The sequence below is a fragment of the Tachypleus tridentatus genome, chromosome 8 (genome assembly GCF_004210375.1).
Source record: "Tachypleus tridentatus isolate NWPU-2018 chromosome 8, ASM421037v1, whole genome shotgun sequence".
NCBI classification, from domain to species: domain Eukaryota; kingdom Metazoa; phylum Arthropoda; class Merostomata; order Xiphosura; family Limulidae; genus Tachypleus; species Tachypleus tridentatus.
Window position 1 is genome coordinate 899,119 of NC_134832.1, and position 15,708 is coordinate 914,826.

The 15,708-nt window shown below is 34.1% G+C and overlaps 1 protein-coding gene across 4 annotated transcripts in view; it reads left to right on the forward strand.

Moving 5' to 3' along the window:
• Positions 1-15,708, forward strand: part of LOC143258404 (uncharacterized) — a 56,977-nt gene that overhangs the window by 20,157 nt on the left and 21,112 nt on the right. For 3 of the 4 annotated variants that reach the window (XR_013032263.1, XM_076517297.1, XM_076517298.1), the window contains exon 3: positions 9,784-12,000. Coding sequence is in view for 3 of the 4 variants with exons in the window: in XM_076517297.1 (XP_076373412.1) it covers positions 9,784-12,000 (2,217 nt within the window). In the remaining variant the exon portion in view is untranslated. Of the gene's footprint in view, positions 1-216; positions 302-9,783; positions 12,001-15,708 lie in introns of all 4 variants that reach the window. The other variant, XM_076517299.1, reaches the window with a different exon arrangement.

Below are 15,708 nucleotides of genomic sequence, written 5' to 3' on the forward strand. Positions count from 1 at the left end.
GTAACTCATGTTTTCAGAATTGCTGTGTAAAATGGTACTTGTATATAGAGTTTATTGATATAATTGTAGTTTTAGAAGTAAAAGGATTGTAAACAAAATCAGTTGTATCTTATGAGTGATTATTGATTAATTTTTTTTTTTTCAAGTTTGTATTTGTTGCTGTAGTTCAAACGGAAGTTTTATTGACATCAGATAAAGTAAATTTTTGTTTTCTAGTGTTTTGTTTATGCACCTTTATCGATGGACTGCAGTACAGAAATACAGCAAAGATATTTGAATGTTTGAAGTTATTACTAATATTGTAAGTGTATTGTAAGGTGCATTAAACATGTAATTTTGTTTAAATTGTTGACAGCAGAAAATTTAAAATTCCTGTTACTTTCAGAGGTTAAAGATTAAATGCATAAGATTTTCTTTTAAGGTATGTGTCTGTAATACTTCTAATCAGTAGGTGGGTCTTTAGTGGAGTTTATTAGCTTGTTTTTCATAATTTACTTGTCCACAGGGATGGCTTTGTCTAGTAAAAGGAAAATGTGTAGAACTTGCTTTTTTGTAGTGACTATGTTTGGTATATGCATATTTTCATTTGCAGTTTGTTTATTTAGCCTGCCACTGTTTTTTTTAGGGGGGGTGAAGGAGTAAATATTGTTTGAATGAAAAGAACTGATATGTTATTTCGTGATGTAGTGTTTTAAATTCATTAGTTTTTGCTAATTCAGAAAGGCAGTATTTAGCACTTTAGTCTTAGCTGTATGAATTAAACTTTCATCATAGATCATTATTAGAAAAACAGGGTTATATTCCATCCAGCTTCAAAGGGATATGTAGTGTTGTACACCATAAGAACATTTTTGCATTTTGAGTCTAACTTGATTCTTGTTTTTGGTAGGAAAGCATGTTGGATCGTAAAAGAGTACTACTTCAATACAAGTAAATGAACATGGTTTTTATTGAAATTATTGTCATAAATTGTTCATAATGTCTATAGTACACTTGTTTTTAATAGTGATTTTCAATGCAGAATGAGTTAAAATAATTGATTGATCATCTGAAAGGATAAATGCATTTTTCAAAAAAAAATGTAACAGTTTAGTGTAAGAATATGTGCTCAAGTAAACATGGTAAACAGTGGATGTATAGACTATGGCAAATAAATAATAAGGTATGAATTGTCACTTCAAAAAGAAACCAGATGTTTTGCTTTTTGATTGAGTTGTTGCTGTAGGGAAGTGTGCATTAATTGTCTTGGGCAAGGCAATATGCAGTAATAAAATCTGTGTAAACTGAATATAACGTAATGATAACAGAAAATAATGTTTAGGGACAACAAGGGACCTGTTAGTCCATCTTGGCTGTCTCATTCTTTAAGCCAAACTAAAAACTGTATATAAAAAAGAAAATTAAATCCAGCCCCTACCATTCATATATACATATACAGTAAAACCTGTCTAAGCCAGAAACTGCATAGGTCGGAAACCTGTACAGGTTAAAAGTATCAAAATTTTGCAGCATTATCTTAATATTTCTCTTATAAAAGGCCCTCTCTATGGTGAAACCTGTTTAACATGGATGGAAAACTATCTTCCACTTATCTCATCTATCAACAAGTAGGATTAGAACCGAAGTAAGGTGAAAAAATATTTTTGATTAAATATTAATTTCTTTAAGTAATAATAAATTCTTGTTTAATTAATAATTTGTTTAAATATTAATAAATTCTGGGATATTTTGTTACAGTAAGTATTGATTAAATATATTCTGTTCTTTTTTCTGCTATCATTATTCCGGAGGTTGCTATTCGAAAGAACGACTGATTGTACTTTTGGTTGCATGTGCTGATGGAAAACTAGAGAAACCATGGGTAATAGGTAAATGTGAAAATATGCACTGTTTCAAAAATGTAAGGAAGAATCAACTTCCTGTGGAATGGAAAGCAAATAATAAAGAGTGGGTGACAAGTGCTACATTCGAGGAATTTTTGACTAAATTAAACAAAGGAATGGAACAAGAAAACAGAAATATCCTACTTTTCCTAGATAATGCAACCTGTCACCCAAAAGTTCAGCTTTCAAATGTTTGTTTAGTCTTTCTATCTCCATGTAAAACATCAATTTACCAGCCACTAGATAATGGAATTATACAGTGTATTAAATTGAAATACAGAAAACTGATGCTTCAGCATATTGCAAACATGGATGACTGTAAGAGAGTATCTGAAATGACCATTAAAATTGATGTGTTAAATGCAGTTGCATTTTTAAGTCATTCAATCAAATGTGTAAAAGATGAACTCGAAATAAAGTGCTTTCAAACTGTGGATTTATTCTTGGTAACGCAGACATTGTGGAGAAGTTTGTTATGACGATTCTTGTGAAATCCAAACTTTGAGAATATTGATGCAGATGATTCTGTGAACGTGGAAAATTTTGTGAACATTGACAAGAACTCTATAATAGAATCGCAAGATGGTAACAGTGTGAGAGATTCAGAAGATGAACAAAATGGAAAAGATAGTGAGGAAATAGAAATTCCTGTTTCATTGCAAGTGTTGAGTTATATTAACATTATCAAATTGCATGCAAATATGAAGGGGGAAAATGAAGTTCATGCAAAGGCCGTACAGTTGGCGTTTTCTTTTAACCACATGAGAAAGCCCGTTGAAAAACAAAATAGTTGAAATTGGACACTTCCTTCAAATAAATTTGATTAAAATTGTGTGTATTATTTGAATGTCTATTTTTGTTCCTATTCTAATAAATATAGTTTTAACAGTATAAAAACTTTATTCACAAACGTCTTACTTTCCTTGAATCAAGCAAGTATAATGTTCTGCTAAAAAATTATATATAATTAAGGAAATGCATGTTCACTGCCTAAGCTGGAAATTGTACTTGGTCTCGTGTGATTCTGCCTTAGACAGGTTTTACTGTATATATAAAGCTTTCTCCTAAACTCATTTAAATTTACTGCCTCAACAATATCTGAAGGTGACCCATTCCATAGACAAAACACCTAAATCAATATGTCCTTTAGTGTCTTAACTGTCACTGTTAAGTATGACAAATCTTGATGGATGAACATTATTAGTTTCTTTTATGAGTTTAAACATTGCAATAAAATCCTCTCCTACTCTTCTTTTTTCAAGTTAAAACAATTTAAAAGATCTTAATCGATTTTTCATACAGTGACCCAGTGGTGCACAAAAATTTTGAGTCAGGGGCCACAAACAGACTTCTTGTAACCGTTGGGGGCCACAAAAAAGTGAAATTTAAAATTGTTCCACAGTTGTTTCACACAAGATGGGCATCACATTTAAGAACACACAAATGACTATTGGATCAATGAGTTTGTACATTATTCTAAGAAATTTTATGATACGTCAACTGTCACAAAGTCAGTGCGATGGATCGTGCTGCATGTCATCTATGAGCTTAGAAATGTCTGGCTTGATGTTTGACGTTGAAAGACGCAAGACTGCTTCTAGATGATCATCAGTCAGCTGATTGTGAGTATTGTTTTTGTTCAATTTCATATGTGAGAAAGCAGTACGTGCTGCCAAACATGCTGGTGTGGACAAGTGCGTTATCTTTCAGATTAGCAAATGTATCAGGCAACGTTTTGTAGAAGTTAAGCAAACTGTTTTCTCGGCAAATAGCATGCAGTTCATCAGATACCTGGAGATCAGTAAGTTCGAGCTGATATTCTGCTAACAAGTCATCCACTGACACACTGAACAGATCAGCAAAAAGTTTCATCAACATTCTGCATTGATCAAAGTCATGAAACTGCTAGTTGAAGGATTGAATCAAGGTATCTAGCTTCCCAACATAAACTTGTGTGTCAGTGTCCTGATTCTTCTGTTGCTGTGACTGAAAAGTGGGAAAGTGCACGAAGTTGCCTGATGCTGCTTGCTGCTGGAACAACTGCAATTTTGTCCTGAAAGCTGAGAAGTGATTTGCAAGCTGACAGACAAGCTGATTTTTCCTTGCAACTTCATATTCAGATCATTCAAGTGTTGTGTCATATCAACCAGAAAGGTCAAATCAGCTTGCCATGCTGGATCAGTAATGGAAATCACTTCTGTGTCTTTGTTCTTGCTTCTGAGGAATTCTATCACCTCATCAATCAACTCCCAGAATCTTCTGAGCATCATCTCTTGACTCAGCCAGCATACTTTACAGTGATACACAAGGTCACCATAGTCTGAATCAATTTCTTCAAGAAGACTTTGAAACTGACAGTTATTGAGCCCTTGTGATTTGATGAAATTAATGGTTTTTGTCACTAATGCCATCAGTGCCTGAAAACCAAGTTCTTTACTGCACAGGTTCTGTTGGTGAATAATACAGTGTAACTTCACCAACTGTCTGTTCTGTTTTCCTCGATGCTTCATCAACAGTGCTACCAGCCCGCTACTTTCTCCGGTCATGGCTGGTGCCCCATCAGTTGTCACACTTACCAGTTTCATGAAATTCAATGAAACACTACTACACAGTCGTACTGTCTCCTCAAATAGAGCAGACCCAATTGTCTGACCCTTCATGGAACCCATGCCGATTAGTTCCTCTGTGATATCAAACAATGATGACACACCACAAACAAAAACTAGTAGCTATGCTGTTGAACTGATGTCAGTTGACTCAATCTGCTGCCAAAGAGAAGTAGACAAAGTTGGCTGCTTTATTTGTAAGCTGCCTTGTCACATCTGCTGAGAGGTGTGAAATTCTTCGTTGAACTGTCATACGATTCAAAGCCACTGTCTGTACCTTGCGAACTGCTTCTGGACACAACTTTTCCAATGCAGTAATCATACATTGCTTGACAAAATTACCATCAGTGAACGGTTGGCCAGATTTCGCTATCTTCAACGAAATATTGTAACTGACTTCACATGCTGTACCTAAATCTGCTGACTGCTTTGAGAAAATGTTCTGCTGGTGATTCAGCGATCACCCCAGAGATTCAATTTGAGCTGTTCGTTCATCACCGACAACTTTGTGGAAATCTTTATGCTTCGACTCATAATGACACTTCATATTAGATACCTTCGCCACTGCTAATGTCGAATGACAGAGCAGACAAATCACTTTCTTCTGTTGTTGAACACAACAGTATTGGGCAGTTTAATCATCATGAAACTGTCAGTTTTTGTTGTCAACTTTTATGATTAGCTGCCATTTTTGTTATGAAATAATATCAAAATAGGGCTCATAAGTAACTCTCAATGAACAATTGGAACGCATGAGATTTCGTAGTTACAGAAATTGCAGTAACCCTTCCATTACAGGTACCATTTTAGTAACTTTTCTCTGAACTATTTCTAACAATTCAGTGTCTTTCCTAGTGTAGAGGTCAAGACTGAAAACAATACTCTAAATATGGTCTAACCAGTGACCTATACAATGAAAATGTAACCTCTTTATAGACTTGTATTCAGTATTTCTGTACATACAACCTAGAACCCTATTTGCTCAACACTAGAAACAGTATATAATTTGGATGGATTAAGAGACTAATCAACCATTACTCCAAGGCCTTTTTCTTTCATGACACTCTTAAGGTTGTGATAATCCCCAATATAATTCTGGCCGTAATTATTTAATATATTCTAAAGTAAATGAATCATTTTAAATGCAACTCACTATAAGATTGACATGTCATATTGTCAACTGCTATAAAAATGTTAAGACATTTGAAAATATTTACAGGATTATGGAGATAGTGAATGGAAAGAAAAAGAGTGAAAGGGCAAAAGTAGAAGAAACTAAACTTGGACAAAATATGTGTGATAGGAATAAAAATAAAAAGGAGATTATTAATTGCTGATTAGAAGGATTTCCTTGAGCAAAAGCTGAGAATGATATGTTGTTATTTGAAGTTTGTAAGACAATTTCTCAAACATTCAACAGTACGAGCTGGTGGATAAAAATAATTAGAGGCTTGTTCTAGTAATCTGAGTATGATTTTAAGTAGGTTAGATATTTTCAAAACTTTTGGAGAAGTTAAAGTAGATGTGAAATTGATTTATGGCTGGAAATCAAAGCATTGTTATATGTGGGCATTTTTTAAATCAAAATTATTTGGTTTTTTGTTGTTTATCATTTGTGCCAACAATTTGATTACTTTCTGGTATAGCAATTTTTTCACTTTTTTATTTAACAGAACATTGATAGTTTTGTGATTGAGCTAGAATGAGGAAGAGTTTGAACATAAAAAGATTACAGCTAATAACCTGATGAATAGCCCTGAAGGGTTTGTAAACTTGGCAAGATTTAATTGTTGTTTGAAGGCTGTGGAAAATATTTTGAGGTTATTTTTTTTAAAGCTCAGAAGTCTTTGCTTCATTGTTTAAGTAGATGGAAAAAGAGAAAGTATTGTGTATTGTGACCCAGTTATAAATTAGAGTAATCAATATGTTGTTTATAACCATTGGTGAAATTTGCAAGATTTTATATGGAGCACCAAATATATCCTTTGTATTGAAGATTCATGTTCAAGAAAATAAATATGTGAATAGAGGCTTATATTTTTTCATTACGTTTTCTCTGAAATTTAAAAAGAAAGTTATTTTCTTCACCTTGAAATTTTTAATTTTTTTATTATTTTGGATAGTCTACGAGGGGTGACCGATGTATCTAAGATATTGTAAATGGAAATCTAAGGTGCAGTAGCATAAGTTAAGAAAGCCAGGGTGCAAGCCTTTTGTCCTGTAAAATTTGTTTCTTTTTAAAATTATAAACTTGTATATTTGTTTTCTTGAAAAGTAGTTTGTGTATTGTTAGTTTAATTGCACTTAAAATTTTGTTGGACAAATATATGATTGTGAATACCTACATTTATTGGATGGAAAATTATTCTTCACAGGTTGAATGGCCTGCAACATTTCATGAGTTCTAAGTCATTAATTAAGAATGCAAAACAATTCCTAACCCTGTTTTATTTAAAGATGATAGTGCTTTTCGAAGAATGGTTGGTGCTGTTGTTAAAAATAAATATGGTGTGAACAGATACTGTGGACGTTAAAAAGCCCTTGTACGTTTATATAGAACAAGTTTATTTGGGCATGTACTATCATATTAAATGTGAGTAGTGGCAAAATGGAGATAAAGCTACAGAAAGCTAATGGGATGCCAAATGTAAAATTGGTTAGAATCTTAAAATGATATATGGAAAATCAGCTATCATGAACCTTTAAGAGTTACAGTAATATTCAAAACTGATATTGAAAGTATAGGCCATCCAATAGTTTGACTATGAAACAGAATGAGGTTTAGTATGGACAGAGCTCAGGAAGCCTGTTAAAGTGAATAGTTTTGAGAGACTGTCTTTTATTCTGTGATAGATTGTTTTGGCAGAGTATTCATGATGAAATTTTGTAGAATGGATGGCAACTGCCTTTTGTGGAGACGTGTAGAGGGTGACGTTTCGAAAGTCTTCCGCCTTTCTTCTTCAGGTCAGTGTGTGTGTGTAGGCGTTGTTGGAGGATTGTGGTGAGTGTGTAATGATTGGTTGGATTATCACTGTTTCTGATTGGAGGAGAGATTTCCTGTAGATTCAAACAATGGCAGCCACAGGTTACTCACCTCTAATCTGGAATCTCTGTTTAGTGAAGGTTTAATATAGTATTAATGTAAAATGATTCTTTGATTTTTCTTGTCTTCCAGAATTTGTCTGTGTCGATGATTCTAGTTTTCTCCCAGTTTATTGTGTCCAGTTGACGTGGCGTGCTTCGCAATGGCTGAATTTTGTGTTTTCATAAGTTGTGTACTATCTTTATGTTCTTTTTTCTTGTTGCAAGTTTTCTTCATGTTTCTCCAATGTATATACTATTGCAGGAACACGAAATTGTATGGATGATGTTTTTTGAGATTTTCTTTGGTAGGTTGCTGTTTGTTTTTTACCAGAATGGACCTTAAGGTATTGAAGGATTTCCACCAGAATTCTATGTTGAATGTTTTGGCAATGCATTTGAGTTTTTCACTGAAATGTTGTAGGTATGGTATGTAAATGGTGGTAGTGGTGGTGACTTTCTGATCTTTTCTTTCTGTCGTGGTCATGAAGGAGGAGGTGTAACCATTCTGTTTAATACTCTTTACGTGAAAACCTCAAACGCATAGCCCAAAAATTCAACATAGAAGTCCAGTGTAAATCCTACAATACCTTAATGTTCATTCTGACAAAAAAGAAACATTGACCTACCAAAGAGAATCTCAAAAACGTTATCCATGAAATTCTGTGTTCCTGAAACGGTACATACCTTGGAGAAACGGGAAGAAAACTCGCAACAAGAATAAAAGAATGTAAAGACAGTACAAGACTCATGAAAACACAAAATTCAGCCATTGCAGAGCATGCCACGTCAACTGGGCACAGAATAAACTGGGAGAAAACTGGAATCATTGACACAGACAAATTCAAGAAGATAAGAAAAATCAAAGAATCATTTTACATTAACACTGTTAAACCTTCACTAAACAGAGATTCTGGGTTAGAGGTGAGTAACCTGTGGCTGCCATTAGTTGAATCTACAGGAAATCTCTCCTCCAATCAGAAATAATAATAATCCAACCAATTATAACATGCTCTCCACAATCCTTTAGGACATTATAAAAGACCAACAACACTTACACACACACTGACTTGAAGACGAAAAGGGGAAGACTTTCGAAACGTTGTCCTCTACACTTGTGTCTCCACAAGAGGCAGTTGTCATCCATTCTACGAAGGTTCGTTAGATTGTCTGTTTTCGCTAAATTAGGAGGGCACATTTCTGTAACATGGTTTCTTGTATGTAGTTCTAATATGTAGGTAAATTACACAAATATTGAAATCATTCTGGTGTAAATGCCTTTTCCAGGCCGGCTGGTTAAATTATTAGTTATACTCCTTGTCTTGAAAAAAAGACCTTAGAGCAGGGGTTCCCAACCAGTGGGTCGCGACCCCCCTGGGGGGTCGCAAAGCCTTGGCAGAGGAGTCACAAAGCTTTGGCAGGGGTGTCGCGTAGCCTTGTTAGAAGTAGCTTGGGATAACATTAATTTTATTTCATCAATTACATTTTCATGTCGCAAGTGCAAAAAGGTTGGGAACCCCTGCCTTAGAGATTTGATAAGAAATTTAGGAGTTAAAACATATATTAGGCTTGATATTAATGTCTTATGACAAGTATAAAAAAAACTTGGAAAGTGATGTGTCATGGATCCATTATATAAATTAACAAATCTAGTGTGCTGATTATTTTGTTTTTAGTGTCATTGGTGCTTTGTAGATGGAGAAATTGCAGTGTCTTGGGTTTCTTGCCATTATATATCATGTATATGGTGTGCCACATCTTAATTTTGGTGTTAAGGTAGTTAAACTTGATATAAGCACTATTATATTGAGTAGGAACATCCTTTTACAGTAAAATAATTTTTTTACTTCTCATTTGTGATAAGTTATGAATATTATTAACACAAGAATACCATTTTGTTGAGTTTTTGTCAGGTATAAAATTACATCTTTTATCATATAGTATAACATTGTATGTTCAGTTAGCTACAGCCCTTCCTGAAAATAATCTGTTTATTGTACTTGAAACTTCTCATGTATCCACTTGCAAGGACTATCCCATTGCTGATGATGTTAAAAGTCCACTTTATATGAAACTGTTTTGATTTGTTTGTGAAAAGAATATGAGGACATTAACAACTTAGTGCAGTGATAGGTCATGATTAAAGTTCTTGAATTTACTATTTTGTTAGGTTTACATTTTTTCATGCAGTTATATTTTGTTCACTTTTGCAGGAAGTAAAATCTCGACGATCTTCCAAGCAGACGCAAGAGGAATTATCTACTCCTGAAGGCAGACGGCCTCGAAGAAGTTGTACATTAGCTCAGTCAGCAACAGTAGTGGCAGAAGAGCCTCGAAAGACCCGTGATAGAAAAACTTCCCGCCAAAGAAGTGCATCCCCTGCAGCAGAACAGGAGTCACCAGCTACCAGAGTGAAAAGTGTGCGGAGAAGTACAAGCAGAGTAAATTACCAAGAAGAAAGTGAAGGAGAGGATGGAACGTCAGCTGGAAAAAAGGAAGCAGATGAAGAAGATTATAGTGTGGAGGATGATGATTATGAATCAGATACTCAAGTAGAAGTAAAAACTAGAACACGAAGTAGAAAAACATCTAGGACATTGGCTAAAAAACAAAATATTGGTAGAGGAAGGAGAGCTGAATCCAAAAAAGGTCAAGGAGAGCAGTTTGTAGAACCAGAAAAAAATGAAAACATTCCTATTAAGGAAGGCTATCAGCACTTGCCAATATGTGGTAAAGAAGAGAGTTACGAAACACCTAGTAGACGCAAAACAAGGGCTATGAGACAAACCACTCGTGCCTCAAAAGGCAGTACACCCCAAGGAAGAACTTTAAGAGTTCGACAGAGAGGAAGAACAAAAACAGATGATGGAGACGAAGAAAGTGAAGTGACAGCAGACATGCATATGGAATGCAAGGTAGAAATTGGTTCAATTGAAGAAAATATGAAGCTTAAACTGGATGAAACATCTGAAGATGAATTGTCTGCTCAACAATCTCAAAAGAAAGCAAAACATGAACACTCATTAGCAGAGAGTGTTGTGGAAATGGAAGGAATTAATGAAGAGAAAGTTGAAATGAATAAGGCAACTTCTGAAATGGAGTATGAAGAAGCAGTAGAAGAAAAGGCTTCTGCAGGAAAACCATTAGAAGAAAAGGATCTAAAAAATCCAGTGTCTTCTGCGAGTCCTCAGTCAGATAAGATGGACATTGATAGTTCATCAGATAAGATGCATTTGGTTAAAAATAAAATTATTGAGGAAAAGCTGGACACTATTCCTTGTAAACTCCAAGCAGAAGTTACTGAAGATGTGAAGTTAACAAAAGTTAATCCTGTCTTTTTTCACGATGGTTCTAAGGAACTTAAAGACAAGGAAGTTGAACAGTTTTATCAGGATGTTTTTTTGAAAGACCAACATGAGAAAAATGAAAGCATAACAGATGCATGTGTGATTAAATTTTTACCTGAAAACGAGAATAAGATTACTTCTGAAAAAGATTTTTTGGAAACTAAGGAAAAAGTGAAAATTACAGACCTCAAGGATTTAGATAAAATTAACTTGCCCCCATATCAAAAGGATACTTCAGGAGTTGGCACAAGCCAACTGTCTGTATCTACAACAGCATGCAGAGAGAATTTACGTACTGAAGGACACTTTGTGGAGCAGAATGATGCAGTTCTGAAGGATGATCAGGAAACTTCTTCATCAAAGGATCAAGCTGTTGTTGAATCATTTGGGGTGGGTCGAAATAATAAAAGTGTTTCACTTGAAGAACCTTTTGTGCAAAGAAAGAAAGAACAAATTACAGTAGTTATGGGCTCAAGTGAAGTTAGTAAAGTGGAATCCAAAGCAAACTCTGATACGGAAGTTAAAGAAGCATTTACCAGTCCAACCATTAATGGATCACTTGAAACCAGTGCTTTTGATGTGAAACAGAAACTTTCTGAACCACTCGGTTCTTATATTCCTGAAAGAGATGAATCAGAAAAAAAAGAATCCAGCCATCCTGAAAGTATGAAAGTTACTTCTCAGTCTGAATCATGGCAGACAGATGAATGTTGTTCTCCCTTTTCCTTGAGCAGGAAGGTGATTTTTAATTCTTCACTTAATCCTGAATTAAGAACTGCCCTTCAAGAAAGAACATTCACAATAGTGTCTTACAATGTTGAACTCAGAGGTGATAATAACCAAACCTACACAGATGAATTGACCCAAGGACTGAAAGCAATGCACCCAGATGTCATTTGTCTGCAGAATGTAAGTTTTGTATACTTCAGAGAAGTACTTGAGCCCAGTCTTGGTGCTTTAGGCTTTAAAGGAGTAGTGTGTGTCCCAGGAAGTGAAAAGACTGGACTTGCAACTTTTTGCAGGTTAGGAGCTTTTCAGATATCCAACCACTCAGGTGTTTCATTGTTGCGGGCTATAGAAAAGGTTTGTATTGTGAAAAACTATTCAGAATTTTGATATTTTATGTGAACTGTTGATTCAGTTTCTGTATGTTTTTAATGTGGATTTAATTTTTGTTTTGTAATTATTGACATTTTTTTATATTTTATGTTTTTATATGTATATGGAGAGTTCAAATTTAAACTGTGAAGAGAAATTCAGTTTCACTATAGACCTCAAATTGAACCATAATGTAATTTATATTATATATTAAGTAAGAAAATGTTCTGAATAAATTCTGCCAAATTAAAACACATGATAATTTTTGTTATGTAAGTTTTCTTTCATCTTTGGCATTAAACAAACCAGCTCATAGTTTGGTGCTGATGAATAGAAAACTCTTATATGATAATACATATAGTGTTATTTATTGAGTTATGAACATTGAAATAAAAATGTGCTTGCATTTTAAATTCACTTAAATTTATTAAGTAGTAAATAATATTTTTATAAAAAGACCAAAGCAGAAGAGATTTTTGACGTTACAATTCTCAAAAAATACATAGAATAGAAACATTTATTTTAAACCAGAATGTTTATATCATAATAAAATGTGTTTGTAAATTGTTATAAAAATGGAGTGATGAGTGTTACTGTTTTTACAAATGGTAATTTGGAGATTTTTGAAGGAAGCTTTTTTCCACATTGTTTTGGATTAATTTCTTCTTAAGAAAGCTTGTATTGTGAAGTCTAGTATTTTTTCAATATATGTATAAAACACTTTGACATATATTCCATTTCAGTTCATTTTCTTAAATTTTAAAATTTTCCTTTATTGAATGACTTTTTTGTTTATCTCCATCTACTACTTGATTGTGTCAGTACTTTTGTTTAACAATCTTTCAATAACAAACATTTAAAGAACCTTTTATGTAATGCTTAAGTGCAAGGATATTTTTAATTGTTTATAGCATAATTTTTTTAACATTAAGCATAAACAATTTGAAAGAGAACTTTCCTAAGTTATTTTTTGTTTTAAAACAATGAAACTGACTACAAAATATTATATCTATAGCTATTAAAATGTGTTTTAGATTCAGTTTGAATTTTAAATTATTTTTAAGTCAATCTGTGTAATTCATATAGGTGTATATTATGATCAGGTTGTTGCTACAAAGGTGAATTTGCATTTATTTGCCTTGTTTCTGCAGTGTCAAGCATAGTTTAGTGTTAGTAATTTTTACCATATGTATATTAAAATATAATCTTCTGCTACTTAAATTAGTATATTAATGCAAAGCAACTGTATGCAACAATTAAAAATAATAAATCAAAGGAAATTAAATGATAACTCTGATACAGTATCTTTCCTCTCACAAAAAAAAAACTTCTTGACTACTGCTGCTTTCTCTTGACAAACTTTTCTCATGCCACTAGCCTTGCAACTCCCACTTCCTTCTGCATATCAACAAATAAATGACCATGCAGCAACCCTCCATTGCTCTAACAGTGATTAGCACCCTCTCTAATCATGCATTTGTTAGTCATTTCTTGATTAGCAGTCTTATTATGCAGATGCTTGTTTGGCTCATGATTCAGTTATTCACTAGTTTTTACATTTGTGTGGTTTTGTTCATTCATTTTTCTACTTTATGAGTTCTGCCCTTCCAATTTCAGATGGTCACAATCACTGCATTTACTGCTGCAGAGGATTTACTGAACTACAGAATGACAAACAAAATAAAATTTACTGATTATTTTGTTTGCCATTCTGTAGTTTTTTCTATTTACTAGATATTGGGTTTTTTGTTAGTCATTTTGAGGGATTATTGCATTCAGAGAATCAATGTCTTATTCCCACATACATTAAACTCACATTTTGCCTTCATAGTTCCAGTTACCCATAATCACTCTTACCTTTTGGAAATGTTCTTGTGTGGTGTTCAGACCCTGATACTTTGGTTAATTTTTCCTACTCCCATTTTTTTTCACAATTCATATAATATCCACTATTATCTGTGGATTATCCTCCTTCACTTTTTGACTGTGGCTTATTTATCTATCTTGTTTAGGGTTTTCTGTTAATCTTAGTAGTTTCTTTTTCCTCCCATAGCACACCTATTGTCTTCAACTTTTATTTTACAGATGTGGCTATTCTGCTGTTGGTTTTTCTGTATTGAGATACTGTTTAATATAGGGTTTGTTTATTTTTTCTTCATTGCAGGAATTGTGCATAGTAGATGTTTTTACATCTTTGGGGGTTTTCATGACTTTTTGACATTTGAGATTGATTAAGCCTGTATACATAATTCCCTTTCCATCCACCCCTTGTTTCACTATCCAGTTCACACCCTCCCATAGTGAGATCCCATTTCTTGTCAACATTGGCTAGAAAGGCCTCAAGGTTTATTTTTCAAGAGTGTCATTGAAGAGGAGATCCTTATCATTAGGGACATATTCTTGTGTTTTTGGTTGTTCCCCAAAAGGTGGGAGATTAGTGCCTGATTTTCACCTTATCATATCTGAACTGTTTTCTCATCATTTTCGAGTCTCTATGGAGTTGTACTTAATTCTTCATTCAGTTTTCATTTCTGGTTTGTGGATGAAGTAGTTTGATGTGTTGGATGCATATCTACATATTCCTATCTCCCTGACATCCATATATTTTCTTCATTTTGTTCTTGTGTGTGTGTTTCAGTTTCAGACTTTTTTGTTTTGTTTTTTCTTGTTCCTTTGAATGATCCACACCTTTGCTCAACTGCTTGATTCCTGGGTCCATTGTGTGGATGACTGTTTACTTCTAGTTTCTTCACAGGCTGACTCTGACCTACATACTAAGTTTCTTCAGGAAAATGCCTTGGTAGATTGGATATGAAGTTGGGAAAGTCATTTCTCATACTTCATTTTTTTGGCTATCTTGGTGTGTTTCTTACCTCATTTCTCTGTTGGGACCATCTGTATCTCCTTCAGTTAAGAGCTGTGGAATGTGTCTTATGTGACATCATCTGTTCGTTTTTTCCTTTTATACGTGAGGTTCTTTCTCTTCTGGGGACATGGGCTTCTCTCAGGGTCCTCATTCCTTTTGGTTGTGTATATGTGAACCATATTCTGTGGGTTTTAATTGACCAGTGGTTTATTGTCCATGCTCCTCTTATCCTTTCACCTCACTTACAATTTTAGTTTAAATGATGGTTAGATCAAACCAGTATTATTGAGGGGGTTTCCTGTTTCTCCTTGTATGTAGTGCCATCTTTTTCAGATGTTTCTCTTTCTGTTTGGGTAGCATTTCTCAACATTTGAGAGGTTTTTTGAATTATTTCTCCATATCAACCTCTTGTTGTTCATTCATCAGGCAGTAAGTACTTCCTGCTGGCCCTTTTGGACTATGTGGTGAGGATCCACTACAACAACTCTACAGTAATGTCTTATACCACCAGGTATGGGGACGTCTGGTCAAGAAACCTTTGTTTTCAAATTTTGAATATTTCGTATTGGGCCCACTTCCCTTGTGTAACTTTGTTGGCATGTTTTATGGGTACCCTGAATCTGGTCATTGATATATTATCCTGTTCTTAACAGGATTTGTTCAACCAGGGTTTGCAGTCAGTACCAATACTGGTACAGGGCCATCAGTACATGTCGTAGTGATACTGGTTTATACTATATCATGTTTTGAGAAAAATATATCACATGTCACATCCTTGAGTTTTGACCAAACATTTCCTTTAGTATTTCAGCTTTGCTTTTTACAGA